The sequence below is a fragment of the Lithobates pipiens genome, unplaced genomic scaffold (genome assembly GCF_037356315.1).
Source record: "Lithobates pipiens isolate NorthernLeopardFrog02 unplaced genomic scaffold, aLitPip1_a1.2 Scaffold_27, whole genome shotgun sequence".
Classification (NCBI taxonomy): Eukaryota; Metazoa; Chordata; class Amphibia; order Anura; family Ranidae; genus Lithobates; species Lithobates pipiens.
In genome coordinates, this window is record NW_027507788.1 from 87,095,439 (window position 1) to 87,116,004 (window position 20,566).

Sequence of the window (20,566 nt, forward strand, 5' to 3'; positions counted from 1 at the left end):
AGGGGGGTATTTTGGTAGATGCAAGGATTTGCTTCCTTACTTCAGAGTAGTGGGCACTATGTTAGTGACATTACTAAAGATGCACTTTTAACTGGTCCCAAGGGCAGTTCACCCCCTTAGTCCATTTCATTTTTGTAGTGCGAGTGTTTCAAGCCATGCCCAGGATCAGTTAAGCGTACCATGTCCAGGTAGACCACTTGGAAGAGGTGGCCCTGGGCACAGTTCACTTGTGGTCTGGTACAGTATGCTCCAGTGAGTGCAAACCATGCTGGAGCACAGAACTCCCCCATAGATGACTATGTAATGAAGCATGGATCACTGCAGGGTGGTTAGCAAAAATTGTGCCCGGGAACACTTCCATATAGCCCAGTGTGAGTGCAGATCAGCAGGGAGGTTGGCAGGGGTATAAACTATAAAGCGTTTTTTTTTTAATAGAGTGGAGAGGGGTTAGAATCCGTCAGGTATTATTATTGCTGTCTGTGCTCTCACTGGGGAGATCCATCCTCTTTATTTGTCATGTTTACCATTATCATTGAAAGTGAAAGTAAAAAGGAAATCCCAAAATTTTGGGTTGTCCCCAGAAAAGAGAGAAAATCTTTCAACAAGGACATTAGTTCTAGTGACACCCAGGGGATTCCCTCAGTTTGGAGGGATTTTCTCTCACTTCCTGTTTTGGATATGGGGCAGGATGTTAGGCTTTTATAGATCAGTGACAGGGGCATTTAGAGGCACTGCCAGTGTGTCCAGGAGTAGCAGCGTTTTGGCAGAAAAAATGTTTAGCGCATATAAATACGTACACAAACTATTATTCTGGCCATAAAAATAAATGAATGCCCAAGTGAGTATAAGCCCCCTTATACTGGTGTGAGCCCGATCCAGTGAAGTGCATGACAGCAGAAGCTCTCCTGGGTCTCTCTCTCTCTCCCTCAATGGCTGAGACAGCCAGAGTGAAGGGAGCGCGGGGGGCGAGCCATGTCTCAGACACACAGAGGTGGCTTGGGAGCGAGCACTCACAAGTGACCCCAGAGCAAGTAATTGCTCCAGGGGCACTCAGCAGGGAGAAGGGGCCAGCAGCTGGGGACCAATAAGAGGAGAATTGGGGCTGCTCTGTGCAAAATCACAGTGCAGAGTGGGTAAGTATAACAAGTTTGTCATTTTAAAAGGCAAGTATAACATGTTTTTTTTTTTTTTTTTTTTTAAGTGAACCTTTACAGACACTTTAATGTGGCAAGCTCTAGAATCTTACCCATGGAATTCTTCTGTTCTATCTTCACCATCACTTTGTCTTAGTAAGCAATGCCTAAGTATGGCCGCTAGGTGGCGATACAGTGCTGCATCTTCCTATAGACAGAAAAAAAAAACAAAAAAAACGACATAATAGATTATAGATAATTAGCATTGTAAACTGCAACTATTAAGTGGATTTTTTTTATAACTTATGACAATGCTAAAAAGGGACTCATCTCCTAACACAAAAGACTGAAAGTTTTTAAAAGGGGACTGTAAATAATGTACACTTCATTTCTCCCCTATACAAATAAACAATATATAGTCAGAATAAGATATATATACCTACATTAATTAAAAGGAGACATTTGCTAAAGGTAATAGTCTTTCATTGTCAATTTTTTTTATTTATTTTTTTAAGATAATTGGCAAAAAGCAAAGTCTACCAAAAACAGATATTTCCATTGTGAGCAGAGGCCAGCAGGTAAATCACATACTAATTTCTCGAGGATGCAATAGGCGCCTTCTCGCCATTAGCGTTTGTTTTTTTTTTGTTTTTTTTTTAACTTCATTACTATATACAATCAATATCAAACCAAACACAGGAAGTCTCAATCCTTCAGCTGAAGTCAAGGACAAAGAAAAGCAGCTGGTATCCAAAATATTGGTTTTGGGTGGACTTACCCTTTAATACGGCACTGAGCCAGAAAGGACTAAATACTGACAAATTCAACATAAAAAAAAAAAAGTTTGCCGTTGACGTCACTGTGGTTTGCATCGGCTCTGACTAAGAGCATCAACCGTTGTGACTAATCATTATGAAATGACGTCTTCTTTTGTGATGACAGCCAGCAGGCAGCAAAAAAGTACGCTACGAGAAAGACACAAGACGCCACCAAGTAATTACAGACAATCTGTCCTCCGCTGGACATTCGACTGATGTAAAAAACAAAACAAAATGCTGCAGCAAAGGATGTGTGTTTTTCCATCTAAAAATTTTGTAAGGCAATCTTTAAACAAACGCATTTCGTGACGCAGGGCTGAGGGCGATAAAAGTGTGAGTACCACAAGCTACAGCAACCAATCATGTTTTAATAGACAGGTCAGGATAATGAAAGACAAGTTTACGTTTCATTTGATTTTCTGTATTTGTTATTGGGTAAGTCTCCATGCACACTGGACGTTAAAATAACGTTATAAAAACGGCAGTAGCTTTGCAGTGAGTCTTTCAAAGTTTAACATTTTTGCAATAGCGTTTTTTGGCGTTATCGTTTTTTTTCCCAATGGATCAAAAACGTTAAAAACACTGGGGTGCCATGTTTTTGAGCATTTATCAGCGCTTGCCATTTTTTGTGGTCAGAAAAACAACTCCTGAACATGATTTTATGGCGTTCAGAAAACAGCTCATAAACTCCACATAAATATCCAAAAATGTCCATGTGTGCATGGACACCTAGGATAAAAGAGGGGAGTTTATGGGCTGTTAAAAAAAAAAAAAAAAAATCAATAAAAAAAATCTGACGAAACTCTCAAAAACGGCCGTTTCTGAGCTTCAGTGTGCATGGAGCCTAAATGGGAAGTCTGGTCAGATTATATAGAAGGGGTGCAACTTGGATTCCTCCACCGACCAGAGGCCCTGGGTCGACTGAACTCCCATTACTCCACCCCAGCCGGTTAGGCTGGTGTCCGCTGTGATCACTGTCCATTTCAGAGGTAGGAACGACTTCCCGGATCGAAGTGCCGGGGACCTCAGCCACCAGAGCAGGGAATCCCTGACTAACTGGCTCACCTGAATCTGGCGATCCAGGGACAACGGAGATTTGTCCCATTTTGTCAAAATCTCCTACTGCAGGACTCTGGTGTGAAACTGGGCATACGGTACTGGCTCGAAGGAGGCCACCATGAGCCCCAGGACTCGCTTGCAGAAGCGCAGCGATGACCACCTGCAGTTCATCAGCAGTTTTACTACTGCTCTGCAGCTTGTCTGAAGGGAGAAACACTCTTGCTTCTATGGAATCCAGCAGTAAGCCTAGGTACTCCAAGCGATGAGTCGGTACGATCACCGACGTTTTTAGGTTCAACAGCCACCCAAATTCCTGCAGGGTCTGCATGGTGATCGCCACATCCTCCTCTAACACTGAGGCGGAAGATGCTCTCAGGAGGAGATCATCTCGGTAACCCATGATCGCTATCCACAGCAACGCCAAAACAGGAGCCAATACCTAGGTAAAGACTCGGGGGGCTGAAGCCAAACCAAAAGGGAAAGTCACAAATTGGTAGTGGGCTTCCCCAACTGCAACTCGCAGAAACCTCTGATGGTGAAGGCATATGGGTAGGTGCAGGTACGCATCCTGGATGTCCAAAGACGCCAGGGAGTCCCCTTGATGGAGTGCAGCGACTACTGAGTGAACTGATTCCATTCTGAACCTCTGTACTTTTACAAAGCAATTGAGGGCTTTTAGGTCCAAGATTGGACGTACCCCTTCCTTTTTGGGGACTACAAACAGGTTTGAGTAGAACCCCTGGAAACGTTACGATTCCGGAACAGGTACTATCACCCCGCGACTCAGCAGGTCCCTTAACGCCCCAAATAGGGCCTACCAGCGAGCCAGGAGTACGGGTATGCTGGAGGGGAAGAATCCGTTTTGTGGCCACGAGAGGAACTCTATCTTGTAGCCTGAGGAAATCAGATCGCAGACCCATTAGTCGGAGAGCCGAGAGGTCCACCGGGCTGCAAACTCCCGAAGACAACCCCCCACCCATGTTGCGGATGGGGGCAAACCTTCATGCGGTAGCACTTTTGCTCGCAGGCTTGTGGTTCCAGAGATGCTTCGGTCCTTCAGAGGTCCTCCTGTCGGGCTGGGGGTGCTTTGCCGAAGCCCCGGGCGGACGAAAAAGCCGTCTGTGGGTGGAAAATGAAGACCCTTGCCTACGGCGTGGCTCCTTAGCCTTCCTGGCCTGTGGGAGTAGTGTACTCTTACCACCTGTGGCTTTTTTATAATGTCATCCAATGAGGCTCCAAAGAGCCGGTCGCCAAGGAAGGGAAGATCCGTCAGGGCTTTCTTAGATGCCTGGTCAGCAGACCAGCATTTTAGCCAAATCAGGCTCCTCAGCACCACTGCTGACACCGAAGCCCTGGACAACAGGGGGAGAGTGTTCAGGGCCGCGTCACAAATGTACTTAAGACCTATATTGTATTTGGGGACTGAAAATGTCCATTGCGGTCGACCCCATTCCTTGTAAATGAACTTATCGAAATACGTCAGATACGGAAACACCTTAGGTGAACGCTTATGGGACCCAAAGGGGACCGCTACATCAGCAGAGGGATCTGCTGGCTCCTGAATTTTCAGGGTATCACGCACAGCTGTGATAAGTGCTCCAACAAGCACTTGGTCACGCACGGACCCGGACAAGGACTCATCCTCACTGTCCGATCGGTCTTGGTCAGCGTCATCTGAAACGACAGAACAGGGGTCACCAGCCTCAGCCGGGCCCGAGTCTGCGTCAGAGCTCTCCCTGGAGGACGGGGGTGGGGCAGGGGCCATTTTTAAAGCCATGCTGACCCTACCGTGTCTGCCACCAGTTGGGGACTTTGATGGTCCCACCCTTCTAACTGCTGCTGGCTGAGGGGCTCTTTCCCGCAGGACTCACCACCCTGGTTCTGCGCCATCCAGCTAATAGTTCCTGTGTCCTGTGTCAGCTCCCAGAAAATGGCAGTGAAAATGAGAATGAGCAGTGAAACAGCGCTGCAGCGATCAACAGACACAGCCTCCAGACACTTCCAGGTAGAGATCTACACACATCCAACCAACGCCCCCCCCCCCCCCCCCCCCCCCGGCAGAAAAAAAAACTGAAGCTGCAAGGCAGGCTGTGGGGTTGTTGCCTAAGGGACCTGGAAAGTTCTTGTTTTTATTATTACATGTTAACATGCCTAGTCCTCTCCTGAAGGTGGCGTAACAACCAAATGGTCTAATAGAGGAGCTGTGTCAGTCGGTGAACGTAAGAGAAAAAAGAATCCACAAAATCAAATCAATTCAATCTTCCATGGCAGGTCTGAATGTGATCAATAGCCATGTGGAAGTTATGCTGCCCATATCCGGCTCGACAAACTTTGAGGGGAAATTCAAAGGAGCCAGGCAGAAAATTCTCAGCTGAACAGTGACTGCAGCCATACATACACACACAATATAAATATATATATATATATATATATAAAAAAAAGAACATACAATTGTAACACAAGCCATATTGTAATTTAAAGTGGAAGTAAAAAAGGCAAAATCTAACTAGCTCTAAACCTACTCTCAGCCACATTCTAAGTCTAATCAATCAATAAAGAAACGATCACTATACTTCAATATTGTGCAGCCGTTCCGACCTGTCCCCAGGCTCAGCTGTCAGCAGAGGCTTTAATATGTAGGAGAGGGAGCCGATAATGGAAGCCCCATAGTAACTATGGGTGATGTCACTTCCCAACCGGGCTTTCTCCTGCACACAGAGGGTGCTACTGGAGAACGGAACAGCTGCAGAACAGGTATGTATAGCGATTTTTCTTTACAGGGCGAGATAGTTTAAGCTTAGAATATGGCCGAGAGTAAGTTTAGAGTTAGTTAGGATTTGCCTTTACTTCCACTTTAATATTATTAAAATTGCTTTTCCTTTTCAATCAGCAGCTGCTGTAATTTTCTGTAAAATACAATGCAATATGCCAACCTGGAGGCGCTCTGTACACAGATGGCACAGAACACCCCCCAGAAATGTCATTTCCTGCTTGTTTGTTTGGCTCACTGATTTTCCCAGAAGTCTGCACTAAGATACAAGTCAGATTTTTGGCATCCCCTGCAACAAAAATGCCATTTTTGGTGAGATACTCCCAAAGGGAAATCATGTCTAAAGGGATGCAGGCCCTGCAACTTAACTCATTAGAGCCCTGCAAGTGAAGCAGCTGATTGAGAATGAAAAAAAAAAATCAAACGGTAGGATTCTGCAACAAGGTTTGATAAAATCCTTGCAATGTACATAGAGCCACAAATTGTTAACCATTCCCATAAACACACTCCTAAAGCTTGAAGAGCTGTTATAGCTGCAACGGGTGGGCCAACTCAATATATTGAACCCTAGGGACTAAGACTGGGATGCCATGAAAGTTCATGTGCGTGTAAAGGCAGGTGTCCCAATACTTTTGGTAATATAGTGTATATACAGTATCTCACAAAAGTGAATACACCCCTCACATTTTTATATATATTTTACTATATCTTTTTATGCGACAACACTGAAGAAATTACACTTTGCGACAAAGTAAAGTAGTGAGTGTACAGCTTGTATAACAGTGTATATTTAAATAAATAAAAAATAAATAAATAACTCAGCACACAGCCATTAATCTCGTAACCACTGGCAACAAAAGTAAGTACACCGATAAGTGAAAATGTCCAAATTGGGCCCAAAGTGTCAATAATTTGTGTGGCCACCACTATTTTCCAGCACTGCCCTAACCCTCTTGGGAATGGAGTTCACCAGAGCGTCACATGATGACATTACGGAGCTGGTGGATGTTAGAAACTTTGCGCGTCTCAACCTTCCTTTTGAGGATGTTCCACAGATACTTAATAGGGTTTAGGTCTGGAGATATCCTTGGCTAGTCCGTGACCTTTACCCTCAGCTTCTTTAGCAAGGCAGTGTTTATCTTGGAGGTGTGTTGGGGGTCATTATGTTGGAATACTGCCCTGCGGCCCAGTCTCCAAAGGCAGGGGATCATACTCTGCTTCAGTATGTCATAGTTGGGGGTTGAACAATATGGGTTTTTCCCTGGCTGATGCCGATATTTAGGAGTCAGGGCGGCCGATATATGATGGCGATTTTTCTTTCTTTTGGCAGGTAGCACTGGTTGCCACTGATTGGCACTGGCAAGTGACACTGGTGTCACTGCTTGGCATTGGCAGGTGTCACTGATTGGCACTGGCAGGTGGCACTGGTTGCCACTGGCAGGTTTCACACTGAGCCGATTTGTCAGTTTCACGTTACACTATATATAACTGAATGCAGAGAGAGACCAGCTGTCAGAATTCAGCGTGATGTCGGGGGTGGGTGGGACCCGGGATGAGTGGGGCCCTGCAGCTATCAAACGCCAGCCAATGATTGGGCTGCTTAAGAAAGTGGGTGGAGCCACATACACGTAGCGGCCCGCTCAGATCCCATCCCATTGGCTGATGTTTGATAGATGGGTCCCACCTACGCCCGGAATCACGCTGAATTCTGACAGCTCCTCTCTCTCTCTCTCTCTCTCTCTCTGCATTCAGTTGCAAATCAGTTTCACACTCTGAGTGCCACTCAGTGTGTGAAACTGTCAGTAAAGTGTGGAAAAGGGAGGCAATCGGCCGAATTTGTACAAAAATCAGCCGATGCAAATTTCTTAAAAAAGGCCAAATATCAGCCAATATATCAGTCAACCTCTAGTCACAGTACATGTTAGCATTCATGGTTCCCTCAATGAACTGTAGCTCCCCAGTGTCGGCAGCACTCATGCAGCCCCAGGCTGTGACACTCCCACCACCATGCTTGGGTGTAGGCAAGACAAACTTGTCTTTGTACTCCTCACCTTGTTGCCACCACACACACTTGACACCATCTGAACCAAATAAGTTTATCTTGGTCTCATCAGACCACAGGACATGGCTCCAGTAATCCATTTCCTACTGACACTTCGGGCCCAATTTGGACATTTTCACTTAGGGGTATACTCACTTTTGTTTCCAGTAGTTTATACATTAAATGGCTACGTGTTGAGGGGGACAGCAAATTTACACTGTTATACAAGCTATACACTCACTACTTTACATTGTAGCAAAGTGTAATTTTGTCAGTTTTGGCACATGAAAAGATAGAATAAAATATTTTCAAAAATGTGAGGGGTGTACTTATGTGAGATACTGTATACAGGGGGCACCTTTGGACAGCAGCATTGTCAGTCTGGGGGGAGTGTTAGATGAACTAACAGATTTAGATACACTACACCAGGGATATGCAATTAGTGGACCCCCAGCTGTTGCAGAATCACAAGTCCCATCATGCCTCTGCCTCTGGGTGTCATGCTTGTGGCTGTCAGAGTCTTGCTATGCCTCATGGGACTTGTAGTTCTGCAACAGCTGGAGGTCCGCTAATTGCATATCCCTGCACTACACAAAGTGAAGCCAAACTCCAGCTAAGGCTGACCATAGAGAAGATTTAGAAGAAAAGAAACAAAATCGCTCGATTTCCCCATCAACACAGCCAGCAGGGGGTTCAGTGATTATTCCCAGCCAGGAGAATACAATGGTTACTGCTACTAGAGGCTATAGGTGCTGGCAGTAAATGTATTTAGAAAAATCCCACATGCTGGTTGTTCCCAAGTTGATCGATCAATTGAGTTCAGTCAGCTTGCCCATTGAGGCTTTGAATCTGAGCCGGTCACTGCTGAACCGGCTGAGACTCTAATTGTCTATAGCCGACATAACACTTTTTATACAGTTACAGCAAACTGTTTTTTCCTTTTAGGTTTTACATTAATAAAAGCTGATCATTGTTAGCACCCCTGTCAGTGTTAACTGGTTTGTTTCAACACTCCAGTAGTGGATAATCCGACTTACTGGCTGATTCTCCAGGTGAAAATAAAAAAGGAAGCCTATAAAATGGTAAGCTGCAATATAATATTCAATGATTGCTTTTGCATTTAGTACCGCTTTCATTTTGATCTGCGATTCTAATTGGACATACTGTAAGAACAACATTTCCCTTAAAGCTCAAAACCTTATTTGCAATTTTCTATTCAATAGTGAAATAGTACAAAGGAGAGCCGCTGAGGAACCTGGAGGCTTTATATAAATTAATGATGATTATCCCATTATACATATTTTATTAAGCTCTTCTAGAATATTTAGTGTTTTTATTTGTGTCTGGTTTGCGTTAACCCCACGTCCCAAACAAACCCCTGATCTTGCAAAGCAGCAGTCTATAAGATATTGTAGTTTGGTTTCTTCATATACATTTCTGGTTTCGTTTCTTTAACTGAAAGTGCAGCTCCCTCTTATCTTATATCAGTTAAAGGTCATTTGGCCTATAACTGCATGATGTGCCTTCTTCCAGCCTCCAGGAAGACAAAGAGACCCAGAGTGGGGACAGAGGACACAAACTTGTACATTACAAGTGGATTTTAATAGTAAAAATCTTAAAACACAGTAAAGGGATCATTCAAAAGAACGTCAGAGGCAATGGGAGAATGTGGCAACAGCATTAATTCAAATAGTCCCTGACCAGTGGCTGGGCTCAGCATCAGCATTAAGCCCAACAGTCCCTGACCAGCGGCTGGGCTCAGCATCAGCATTACGCCAAAAAGTCCCTGACCAGTGGCTGAGGTCAGAAACAGCATTAAAGGGGTTGTAAAGCCAGAAGATTTTGCATCTTTATGCATTAGGATAAAAAAAGATAAAAAGCCTTCTGTGTGCAGCAGCCCCTCTTGGCTCCCCTAATACTTACCTGAGCCCCATCTCTGGCCAGCGATGTCCACGAGTGTCTCAGCCGTCTGGGATTCTCTCTTCTGATTGGCTGAGATGCAGCAGCCATGCCATTGGCTTCCGCTGTCAGACAGCCAATCAGGAGAGAGATGGGGTGGTGTCGACCTGCAGCTCTGTGTCTGAATGGACACATGGAGCTGCAGCTTGGCTTGGGTGCTTGCTGGGGGGGGGCGGGACTCAACAGGAGCACAGAAGAGGCACCCGAGAAGAGGAAGAGCTGGGGTGCAAATCCACTGCAACAGTGCAGTTAAGTATACCAGGTTTGTTATTTTTATATAAAAACTAAAAAAAAAAAAAAAAAAACTAAAAAAATGCAAACAGCACTAAAAATGCATAGGTGTGAATCAAGCCTTACAATCACTAAGCCCAACAGTCCCTGACCAGTGGCTGGCCTCAGCAACAGCATTAAGCACAACAGTCCCTGACCAGCTTTGGAGCTTAGCGATGAAAGTGTCAGCCACCAATAGCATCCACAGCATGGAGCCTGCTCCCTTCTCAGTTGTCTGGGTGGCCTCAGGAACAGAAGTTTTTTCTTTTCCCATGTCTTGAGAAAGGGAGAGAGCCCCTTAACATATCACTTACATACAGTAGGACCATGAAGAATGAATGAAGGGGGAGGCAACAGTCTCCTCCAATTTTTTTTTTAAAAAGTCAGCAGCTGCAAATACTGTACTTTTAATATAAGGACACTTACCTGGATCCAGCGCCATCCTCAGTCAAGCTGATTATTCAACCAACATCGGATGCAGGCGTGGGCATCTTCACTGAGAAAAATCAGCAGTAAAGCATTGCGGCTTCACAGCCAGCTTCCAACTGCGTACGCTGAGCTTTGTGATTGGTCCCACAGTCTTCTGGGACCCAAGATGTGTCCCAGAAGGCTGTGGGGGGAAGGAGGGGGCTGATTTGATCAAAAGTGGAGGAGCGGGTACCTGTAAAAATCCAGTACCCCCCCCCCCCCCCCACAAATAATGCCAAATGTAAAGGGGGGGAGGGAGTAATGGAACTACCCCTTTTGGGTGAAGTTCCGCTTTCAGGGCCTCGGAAGACCAGCCTGCTCCTGGGTCACTAGCTGGTGACTTACTACAAGGCTGCCATCACAGTAATAGGCCAATAGTTAGGCAGGAGGAAGAGATACTTCTATCTAATGGCCCCTTTAACAAAATGGCCCAAAAACACCAGCCTTCTCTACGACAAAAACACTTGCTGCTTTTATTTTGGGTATTCATGATCAAACACCAATAGGTGAAAGATAAATTCTAAAATGCAGCTTGTCTGTTTTCCCCAGCCCACCGCACCAAAGAAACCGCCATCGCACACAGGACCAGTATTCACCCTAGTGCAGGGTGCTGGAGCAACTGGTGAACTATGCCACAGCCATTAAATCAAAAAATTTAAAATCACCAGCACACCATAAACTTCTGAAATAAGACATTCATACAGCAAAAGGTATCTTCAGTGGTTCTTCATCACGCAATGTGACTAATGATCACCGCCTGATGAAGGGGCTCCCAGTGGTTCCAAAACGCTGCATTTTGCAGTATGACATTCTGAATGAAGGTGGTTTTCTTATTGCAGAAGATTAAAGGGTAATCCACGTGCCTACAATAAATGTGTAAATTAACCCTTGCAGTGTTGAGTGGATTTTTTCCCCCCTTTTAATGAGGTTGGGCTTTAAAGGTCCATTTTATAGGCATTTGGTGGGTTTTTTATTATTACCGCCTGAAAATGCACCTTAATGTTAGCCTATGTGTCAATGCACACATAGGCAATAACAGGTGTTAGAAAAGGAGCATTTAAAGTCCCCTAGCTGTCTCCTGCTCCTTTCTTCTGTTATCAGCATGTGAACTTCTGACAAGTTCTCCATCACAGGAGATAAAACCAGAGTGTTTTGTGTTGGGGAAGATGCTATAAATATATCAGCAGAGTGCTGAACAATTTAACAAACAGATCTGAAAGTCTCTACCTATGAGGAGAGGGGTGTGTGCCTTTCCTCCAATCAGCTGTCTTGGCTGTATGGCCAGGCTTCACTGCAGTGCCAACCAGGAAGATAAAATATAACATAATCTGAACTTTCTAAAGAATATAAAAAGCTGAAGACAGCAGACATACATGTAAAACTTATGTAGCGAGATTTGTTTCATCCCTGTGTATTATCTGAGGCTGTTCACTTCATTGGGTATTAGAGCTGCACAACTAATCATTAAGAATTGAAATTGCAATCTTTTTCCCTTCCTGATCTTCAAAAACAGCATGTCAGGATTCTGAAAAGAATGGAGTACTATCCCCTATCCAGTACTCCATTCTTTTCTAAATGAAATGGGATGTTGGTACCTTTACGTATATACAATTTTTTGGAAATTGATCTCTAGCCACACTTTAACCACTTCAGCACCAGACCACTTTTTGCGATTCGGCACTGCGTCACTTTAACTGACAATTGCGCGGTCATGCGACGTGGCTCCCAAACAAAATTGGCGTCCTTTTTTTCCCACAAATAGAGCTTTCTTTTGGTGGTATTTGATCACCCCTGCTGTTTTTATTTTTTGCACTATAAACAAAAATAGAGCGACAATTTTGAAAAAAAAAAACGCATTATTTTTTACTTTTTGTTATAATAAATATCCCCCAAAAATATATAAAAAAACATTTTTTCCCCCCAGTTTAGGTTGATACGTATTCTTCTACATATTTTTGGTGAAAAAAAAAAAAAAAAAATCGCTATAAAGCGATTATTGATTGATTTCCGCAAAAGTTATAGCGTTTACAAAATAGGGGATGGTTTTATGGCATTTTTATTAATATTTTTTTTTTTTTTTACTAGTAATGGCGGCGATCAGCGATTTTTATTGTGACTGCGACATTATGGCGGACACATCGGACATTTTTGACACATTTTTGGGACCATTGTCATTTATACAGCAATCACTGCTATATAAATGCAGTGATTCCTGTGTAAAGAACACTGGCAGTGAAGGGGTTAACCAGTGGGTGGCAGTGTAGGGGTTAAGTGTTCCTAGGGGTGTGTTACTAACTGTGGGGGGGGCTTTCATTTAGTGAACACTGATCTCTGCTCCAATCACAGAGCACAGATCAGCGTCACTAGTTGCTATGCAGAATGGGGAAATGCGGTTTACAACGGCATTTCTCCGTTCAGCCGCCCCGTGAGACGATCGCGGGTATGCCCGCGGCAATAGAGTCCGCGGGACCAGCGACCGGACTCACGGGGGTCCCGACCGGCACGTGAGCGCGTCGGCAGGGCGGCTTTAGAGATTGGACGTACCTGTACGCCAATATGCCTGCCCGTGCCATTCTGCCGACGTACGTCGGCGTGCGCCGGTCGGGAACCGGGTAATGTCAGGTTTCTGTCTAACAAGTGCAGAGAGTTCTCACAGCTGGAAAAAAAAATAATCCAGGCAGCCTGCCAAATTTTAATCACAACATGGAATAAGTAGAAACAAAGTATCTTTCCGTTCTTTTATCAAAGGAAAGCATGTAAAGGAAGGACATTTAACCATTTAAAGACCAAACCTTTTCTGACATATGAGTAAAAATCATTTTCTACTAGAAAATTACTTGGAACACCCATGATATATTTTTATTTAGCAGAGACCCTACAGAATAAAATGGTGGTTGTTGCAATATTTTATGTCACACCGTATTAGCACAGTGGTTTTTCAAACGCAATTTAAAAAATAAAAAATAAAAAAGTATAGTTAGCCCAATGTTTTTGTATAATGTAAAAGATGATGTTACACTGCGAGAATCGTGATTTTTTTTCTAAGCAAAAAATAATAAATTGTGATTTTAATTTTAGCCAGAACCATGCAGCTCTACTGGGTATATGCAAATATTTACATCCACTTTAAACAATGCAAAAAATAAATAAAAATAAATAAATAAAAATAAAACATAAGCGCACCCAAACATGCATAAAGTGCCCTGAAACACTAGCTGTGTTTAGACGCGTTTACGCCTTTATGGATTCTAACTAGGTTTGCCATCTGTCCGGAATTCACCCAGACAGTCCAGGGTTTGAATCACATGTCCAGGTTTCAGACTGCCTGAAATCTGGACACATTATTCAGACCGGACTGCAACCCCTCCCCCCCAACTTAGGCGTGCCTGGGCACACCCTATTCACCCAGTGCAGCACAGATTTCCCCCCCCCCCCCCCGTCGCCCGGGTTGTACACATCTATGCTCCCCATTAACCAAGTATGACAACCACCATGTGCATAGGCCCCCTTCCCCCCCTCTTCTCTGCCCTGCCCCTGAGCAAGTGAGTACACCAAGGTAAGGGGGACTAAAATGTAAGGGGTGCTCTGTGGACTCTGATGTAAGGGGGAGCTTTGGGAACCCTGATTTAAGGGGTAATGCTGGGAATTCTGATGTAAGTGGGGGCTTTGGTGAGCAGAAACCCCCTTACATCAGAGTTCCATTTTATACCACAGTATATAGTGTTACCCCTTTAATAAAAAGGTTGTCCTGTGCTGCTAAAGTGTCCGGGTTTGGTTTGAAGAAAAGGTGGCAACCCTAATTCTAACAGCCAGAATAAATGAATATTTCTGGCCAATAGAATGCATCAACGTGCATACACACGTGTGCAATACATCGCTTTTACTGCATTTTTTAAGCAGCTTCTCTCCTGCCAGGAGAAAAGATGCTCAGTAAGCATGGGGCCTAAATCACTACAGAGACATTAATGTCCACTTCAGCCACTAGATGGCACTCTGCATATAGAAAGTTAATGGCTTGCAGCACTAGCAGTAGAATACAACATACAAGGCATGCTGTTCTTTTTCCAAACGGGTTTCTTTTATCTCCCCAAAGACCACTTGACTAATAAGCTGACAACCGATTATACTGGCTGTTGGGTTCATCAGGGGAGCTCATTTGCATACTAACAGATTGGTCACAGCTTAGCACCTTCAGAGAAAACATGGATTTTGCATTGCTCTCCAGCATGTTCATGCAAATATAGATTTACATTTTTGATGCCTTTTCCTTCTTGAATTGAAATCCCAGATTTCTCATTGTTCCCCAAGCACAGGTTCACTTTAAAACACATGTGCTTGTACTGGCTGAGCATGCATATTTATGCATCAGTCCTATATCTCGGGAACAATAGCGAATGGCAGAGAAATTAAAAACACACACACACACACAGACACACACACACACTAGGCCAAGTGACTTTTCCCATCCAAAATCAAGATTCCAACAGTCACTGCAGGTAAAATCAGAAACATTTCCCCTGTCAAAGAATACAACTCTTTTACATATATTACTCGGCCTGAAAATCAGCTGCTGCAATAAAGAATCACTTGAGGTCGCTATAACCCATGAAAATGACTAGGGATGCACTGATACCATTTTTTTAAAAAATTTTTTTACGAGTGCCGATACTTTTTTTACTTACTTTTTTTTATTTTATTACTGATACCTACCGCAACAGTTTTGCTTATATCGCAGCTGAAATGAACGATTATATAATATAAATACATTCAGTTTTTGAGAAAGGTGTTAAAATATCAAGGAACAAATCAAACAAAAATTATATATATTTTTTAAATTATCAATAGTTTATAAAAAAGAAGTGAACAAAAAAATAAATAAAAATCAGCAGGAAAATACCGTATTTATCGGTGTATAACACGCACACCAATTTTAGAAGGGAAGTTTAAGGGAAAAAAATTTTTTTAAATAAAAGATTTTTGAAGCAAAATTAGAGTCACAGCTAATCAATGCACCCTGCTCAGTGCCCATCTGCAGCCATTAAACTGATCAATAATGCAGCCTGTTCAGTGCCCATCTGCAGCCTACAAATTGACCAACAATGAAGTCTGCAGCCTTGCCAGTGTTGGATTATCCCTGCTGTCTCAGAGGGAAGAGGAGGAGCGAGCGCTGCTGAATTACACAGAGCCGCGATCTTCTGTGTACCCAACGCTCCATCACTCACAGCCACTCCTCCTGGCCCTGCTCATATGATAGACAGAACAGTGGCCCAATGCAGGGCCAGGAGGCGTGGCTGTGAGTGACGGAGCGCTGGGTACACAGGAGATCGCGGCACTATGTAATTCAGCAGTGCTCACTCCTCTTCCCTCAGAGACAGCAGGGATCAGTGTATAACACACACCCACGATTTTCCCATGATTTTAAGGTGAAAAAAGTGCATGTTATAAGCCAATAAATACGGTAATAATTTAATGGAGGAGAATAAGGAGTCAATTAGGGCTGATTAGAGTAAGTTAAGGGTTGATAAGGGATTAGAGTTATTGTAAACCTTCCACCTTTTTAAAATAAAAATAAGAGAAGAAATATGAATGCAATCTATATACACTGGGCGGAGAATCTCTGGGGGAATCTAGGATGGAAAAGGACCTGGGGGTCCTAGTAGATAGCAGCAGCTTGGCATTGCTGAGCCTAACAAAGCAAACAGACTATCGGCATGCATTGAAAAGGGGATTAACTCCAGAGATAAAATGATAATTCTCCCACTCTATAAGACTCTGGTCCGGCCATGGAGCGACTACAGAGAAGGGCAACAAAGCTAATAAAGGGTCTGGAGGATATTAGTTATGAGGTAATGGCATACAATTGGAGTCAAGTCGACTGTATAGGCTATAAACATCATGGTTTCGCCAATCATTTCAGGTTGTTCCATGGGCGGGATCCTAGTGTCCTTACGTTCTGTGGGATAGGTAGGGTGGAAGAATATTGGCGAGATTCTAATCTTAAAAGATCTAATTCCCAGAACGAGACACAATGGATCCATAGACTGCGTACTTTAAGTCCTCATGGTATCAATATTGAGCTGGACATAAACTGTTTTATTTCTATTGGTAATCCCACATATATATTTTGTATTCATTTTATTTTTTTATTTTTATTTAAATTTTATTTATTTTTATTTTATTTTCTTCTCTATTTTTATTCTTTTTTTATTTTTTTTCATATATACTTTTTTATAATTGAATAACCAACTAATATCTATATCCTCTTCATAATTTATGAATATTGTTTTTAATTTCATTATTCATTAAGTTCCTATTTCATTATATGTTTTAGACATATTTTAATGTTTTTTATTGTTGTAAAAAAAATGTTTTATTTATGGCAAACAAGAGATGATGAAGCGGGATTAAGAGTGAGTCTTTTGAATCGCGGATAAAGTGACACTGCGCTATCCAAATATAGCAGCTAACACACTAAAATTGATATTTTAGCTCAAATAGTATAAACAGTATGTAAAGTGTAGCGCTGAAAAAAGAAATAATAGTGCATAAATCTGCAAAATCACATGGATATTGAACTAGTGAACTTTACGGAAATGTCAGTGACATTTTATGGAGTCCTATCAGATGCAGCTGCTGTTAAGTGGCGGATTGTGTTGCGCTGAAAAAAATACTGCAAGCCATACTATTTCAGCACAGACCACTGCAGCATGAAGACTGGGAAAAAAAATCTTGTTAGTACACCTAACTTCAGTCTAACCAAATACCTTTCATTTTAATTTCAGCTCTGTTTTAACACACGCGCACACACACACACGCACACACGCACAAACACGTACAAGCACGCACGTCAGAAAGAGAGCTAAAACCTGCCAACCGAATTCTACGTTTATGTTGTCATTACCATTGTCATTATTCCTCTTCCTAATGCCTGGCTTCCTCATTTAATTAGATTGCAAATGAGTTTGAGTGGTATAGATGCATTACTAATTGCCTGTATTAATGAGGAGAAAGCAAACATGAAATTAAAATAAAATGAATACTACTCTTAAAGAGGAAGTAAACTCTGATGGGTTTACTTCCTCTGATTCCCTGCAAAGGTAAAGCATAATGGACTACTATGCATGGCATAGTAGTCCATTATGTGTCACTTACCTGACACAGGAGCCAGCAAAGTCACCGCTGTCCCCTTGTGTACAGAGCATCCATCTTCTTGGTGGGTCTCGCTGCTCCGGCGCTGTCATTAGACGGAGCCGCGATGACATCACTCCCGTGCATGCGCAAGGGAGCCGCCACATCGCTGTTAACTGCAGAGCGCCCAGTGCGCCTGTGTGCCGCTGTCTACGGCGCATGCGCTGTAGACAGAGGTGCCTGTCTTTTGGCAAATATCTCCTAAACCGTGTAGGTTTAGGAGATATTTCTTGGACCTACAGGTCCTACAGCCTTAATCTAGGCTTACCTGTAGGTCGAAGTGGTTTGTAGGGGTTTACAACCACTTTAACCACTTAACGACCGCCGCATGCCATTGTACGTCATCACAATGGCATGTACAGGCACAAGCACGTACATGTACGTGCTTGCCTTCCAGCGGGTGGGGGGTCCGATCGGACCCCCTCCCGCTGGATGCGGCAGTCCGTTTCGCTTCAGGAGCGATCCGGGATGAGGGGATGGCCGTTGGTTTCTGGCCATCCCCTCTCGATCGCTCCTGGCGAATGAGAAGCTTCCTCCCACTGTGTATTGTATACACAGGCAGGGAGGAAGTGATGTCATTCTCCTCAGGGCGGTCTTTTAGACCGGACTATGAGGAGAAGACTAAAAGTAAGTGCACCAAATACTACACTGACATGTAGGCACACATAGGTACACCACCCCCCCCCGATCCCTCCCGCCCCCCCCCCCCCCCCCCCCTCCCAGTCACAGTGTCACTGATTGCAGTGATCATTTATTTACTGATCACTGCATTCAGTGTCAGTTGTAAAAGTAAAAAAAGTGTCAGGGCAGTTAGTGTTGGGTCTAGGGTAGCCCCCTACCACCCCCCAATAAAGGTTTAACCCCCTGATTGCCCCTAGAGTTAACCCTTTCACCCCCTTTTGCCAGTGTCACTAAGCGATAATTTTTCTGATCGCTGCATTAGTGTCACTGGTGCCGCTAAGTAGCTAGTTATTTTTTTAGGTTCACAGCCAGGTTTTTATAGCGCTAGGTACCCCCATATACTACCTAATAATGGTTTTAACCCCCTGATTGCCCCTAGTTAACCCTTTTACCCTCTTTTGCCAGTGTCACTAAGCGATCATTTTTCTGATCGCTGCATTAGTGTCACTAGTGTTGCTAGGTAGCTAGTTATTTTTTTAGGTTCACCGCCAGGTTTTTTTTTTTTTTTAACTTTCAAATGATTTTATTGTAATATAATGCAGTAACAAACATTGATATCAACCATTGTACATAAGTTACAGGGAGTTGACGAATAAATAAGCAAGAAATGCCCAGATACATTGAACAACATGAGTTACTAGCAGAGAGAACATATGGGCCTGGAGCCCATCTGCTGTATACTACACATTCTGTATCGCTAGATCCGGTAAGTCCGGGGGCATCCCGCCCCCTCCCGACACCCCAGCGGGCTGTGTCGAGTGGGGACGCCACGCCAGAGAAAAACAGTGAAAAGTAAGATAGAGAGAGTGAAGTTTAGTCCCAAGGCGGTTGTAAAAAACAAGAAAAAAGGGAAGAGAAACGCGTAGAATAGAGGAGGAAATTGATTGAGGTACCTGAGTCAAGTAACCAGAGCTGCAGGAGAATCAGAGCTAACTTACATATGATTTATAAGAAATAGTACACTGAACCAGTGACTTTCGCTGCCGGCTCCACTTGGTCTGGGGATGATGGATTACTAGTTAAACAAGCTTAACACAGTTTGGGTGTGTTAACCAGGAGGACCATTGTTTGTTGAATCTAGATTCTGTCATGTTTACTCTGGAGAAAAGAAATTCCATGTGACAATGAACATTAAGTGTGTTAATAAGCTCAGTTATTGTTGGAGGGAGGGGGTTTTTCCACGCACGAGCTATGAGCAGGCACGCTGAGATTAAAACGTGGTGTACTACGGGTAGACTGGTGGGGGGGCCAATATTGAGAATCCAGACCAAAGACAGCCATTCGCGAGGTCAGCTGTTGGGGAGAGTTGGTCAGAGTCTGGACCAGAGAGGAGACTTGTAGCCAAAAGGACCCAATAACCGGGCAGCTCCACCAGATGTGGATTAAGTCCCCGGTGGAGTTGCAATTTCTCCAGCACTTTGGAGAGTGGGTGGGGAAGATGGTCGCCAACTTTTGCGGTGTATAGTACCACCTATGAAACAATTTCATGACCGCTTCCCAATGCGTTATGTTTTTGGAGATGACTAGTGGGGTGCGAAGTACTCGATGCCAGTCTTCCATAGGGAAATAGCAGTGCAGCAGGGATTCCCAATAGAGTATGCTTGAAGATTTTGGGGACGAGGTAGGTCTGGAGAGGAGTTTGTAAATGAAGGATATGCCCTTTAAGACAGTAAGAGGGCGGTTATAGAAATGGAGAAGCTCCTTGGATGTGGGGTCTGGAGATGCCAAGCTTTGAGAGATGATATGTCGGAGCCTTAAGTATATGTAAAAGTCCTTATGCGAGAGACTAAATTCCGAAGTCAGTTGTTGAAAACTTTTTAGATCTATTCCAAGAAACAGGGCTCCAATTGTTTTGATTCCGGCTTCATGCCAGTGCTTGATCGAGAGGTCTGGAGAGAGGAGTTGGAGCGCTAGTAAGGGGAGATTTTTCAATGCGTCTCTGTGTATGCCTTGATGATCTTGGCGTATAGCAGTCCATTGAGTTAGGCAGGCACGTACCGTGGGAAGGATGGATCGTCTGATCGGAAGAGACAACCAGATTGCAGCTAGGGTTAGTTGTGGGTCAGCTGGAAGAGTTGCTTCGATTTGGTGCCATCTTGTGTTGGGGTCTTGCGACCACAGTTGTCTCCCTTGGTCTAGAATGATTGCCTTGTAGTACTTTTTAACTTCTGGTGAACCC

The 20,566-nt window shown here is 43.7% G+C and overlaps 1 protein-coding gene and 1 long non-coding RNA gene across 5 annotated transcripts in view; both read right to left on the minus strand.

Annotated features, from left to right (window-relative positions):
• Positions 1 to 20,566, minus strand: part of LOC143933963 (uncharacterized) — a 286,424-nt gene that overhangs the window by 31,578 nt on the left and 234,280 nt on the right. The window lies entirely within an intron of this gene.
• RIC8A (RIC8 guanine nucleotide exchange factor A) overlaps positions 1 to 20,566 on the minus strand; it is a 116,374-nt gene that overhangs the window by 31,578 nt on the left and 64,230 nt on the right. For all 4 annotated transcript variants that reach the window (XM_077457171.1, XM_077457173.1, XM_077457174.1 and 1 more), the window contains one exon: positions 1,247 to 1,341. In XM_077457171.1, coding sequence (XP_077313297.1) covers positions 1,247 to 1,341 — 95 coding nt within the window. The remainder of the gene's footprint in view (positions 1 to 1,246; positions 1,342 to 20,566) is intronic.